This window comes from Oratosquilla oratoria, chromosome 1 (genome assembly GCF_046742065.1).
Source record: "Oratosquilla oratoria isolate Oo_2021 chromosome 1, ASM4674206v1, whole genome shotgun sequence".
NCBI classification, from domain to species: domain Eukaryota; kingdom Metazoa; phylum Arthropoda; class Malacostraca; order Stomatopoda; family Squillidae; genus Oratosquilla; species Oratosquilla oratoria.
In genome coordinates, this window is record NC_134777.1 from 29,147,310 (window position 1) to 29,148,940 (window position 1,631).

Here is a 1,631-nt window from a genome sequence, read left to right on the forward strand (position 1 = left end):
ATTTGACTCCGTTCCAAGAAACAAATTATGGAAATGTTTAGTGGAGGAGTATAAAATGACAAGCAAACTGCAGAAAGCCATAGAGAGTACATATAAACCATGTTCGTGTCTTGTTAGAACTGGTTATGAGAAAGGTTTGATATAACAACAGGAGTGAAACAAGGAATTGTTTTGTCCCCATTATTATTCATAGCATATATGGATAGCATTATCAAAAAGTATAAACAGAGAATAAGAGATCAAGGAGAAGGGGATGGAGATATACTAGTGTATGCAGATGACATTGCCTGCTGGAGTAACGACAGATTACAGTTAGAAAGAGCTCTAAATTGTTGAAAAAGATCAGTGGTGGGCAGTGATAAATTTTGCGATAAAGCGATAATTTTTTCCGCTAAGTCCTATAACGATAAGGCGATAAATTTCCAAGATACCTTAAAGCGATAAGCGATAAATCCTGCGATGAATCCAAAAATACTCTATTTTTGCTACTTATGCATTTAAAAACCTCTTTTTTTACACTTAAAACACCATATTTTACTTAATAAAAGACTAAAGGACCCGAAATTAACATTTTATTACTTTATAACATTTAATGAAGACAAATTAACAAAACTATCACAGCACAACATCACAAACACAAATACAACAATTTAAAACATCTCCTCATCCACCCCCCTTGGCACCTTGAACTTCTGCTTGAGGAGGTGGAGGTTTCCCTTCAGAAACACCAGGTGCTCAAAGTTGTCCTCACTGAGGCACGCCCTCTTTGGCCTCAGGACGTCCCCAGCTGTGCTGTGCTGATCACGTGGGACAACTTGTAATAGTTTGTCAGAGCGGCCATCTTGTCTTTGATGATCTGCAGCTCCTGGCTCGAAATACTGCAGCCACCCGCAATCACAACGTCTCCCTGGTCACTGGCCTGGCTGCCAGGGCGGCTGTCCTCTGGCTCACTGCCCAGGGACATGAGGGAGCTCGAGCGGGAGATGGTGGGAATGTCCACAGATCCCGAACTCCCGGAAATGTTCCGCTCCCTTTCCTGAGTCACATCACTGCTGCTGGCCTCCACGCGGAAAAAGTCCTCCACTGTCCTCTTGCCTGACATCTTGACACTCACTAATCACTAAATTCACTATTCTCGAACACTGAAGCGCGCCCGCCGCGACACTAATTAATAACGCAATATAAAACGCAAAAACCTAAACGATTTCCTGAAAAGGAAAAGTTAAAACACAAAATCACGCGACATTCGTACGCAAAAAATATATAAAAATAATATATATTAATTAGATATTTAATTAAGATAGCAATATACAATAAGAATTAAGTATATATAAGTTATAACACACAAAGAAGCTTTGGATCGCTGGTAGCACAATGAAACACAGAGCTGAGATCAGATGCGTCCAGTTGAGGGGCTATTCAAAGAAACAGTGACAACAGAAGCGCGGACCGCCAGGCGCCTGGCCGCATCTGTTTGCCGCGTAACAATGAGCCTGTAATCTCCCGCCGTAACGGTTTTTCGTCTTCTACTTTATCGCGGGAAATTCGAAAGCGATAATTTTTCCGGTCTTGCGATAAACGATAAGCGATAAATTTTCGGTTAAAGCTATATTATCGCTTTATCGCATTAT

General features: G+C 41.1%; 1 protein-coding gene across 1 annotated transcript; it reads right to left on the reverse strand.

Moving 5' to 3' along the window:
- Positions 1 to 564: 564 nt before the first annotated feature.
- On the reverse strand, positions 565 to 1,399 carry LOC143030318 (uncharacterized). The gene is made up of 2 exons (XM_076193472.1): positions 1,347 to 1,399; positions 565 to 1,208 (listed from the first exon to the last, which is right to left on the reverse strand). The coding sequence occupies exon 2, from the start codon at positions 1,100 to 1,102 to the stop codon at positions 773 to 775; it is 330 nt and encodes a 109-aa protein (XP_076049587.1). The 5' UTR covers positions 1,103 to 1,208; positions 1,347 to 1,399; the 3' UTR covers positions 565 to 772.
- Positions 1,400 to 1,631: the final 232 nt, after the last annotated feature.

Coding starts and splice junctions, on each gene's coding strand:
- LOC143030318 (XM_076193472.1), bottom strand. CDS start 1,102: ATGTCAGGCAAGAGGACAGTGGAGGACTTTTTCCGCGTGGAGGCCAGC.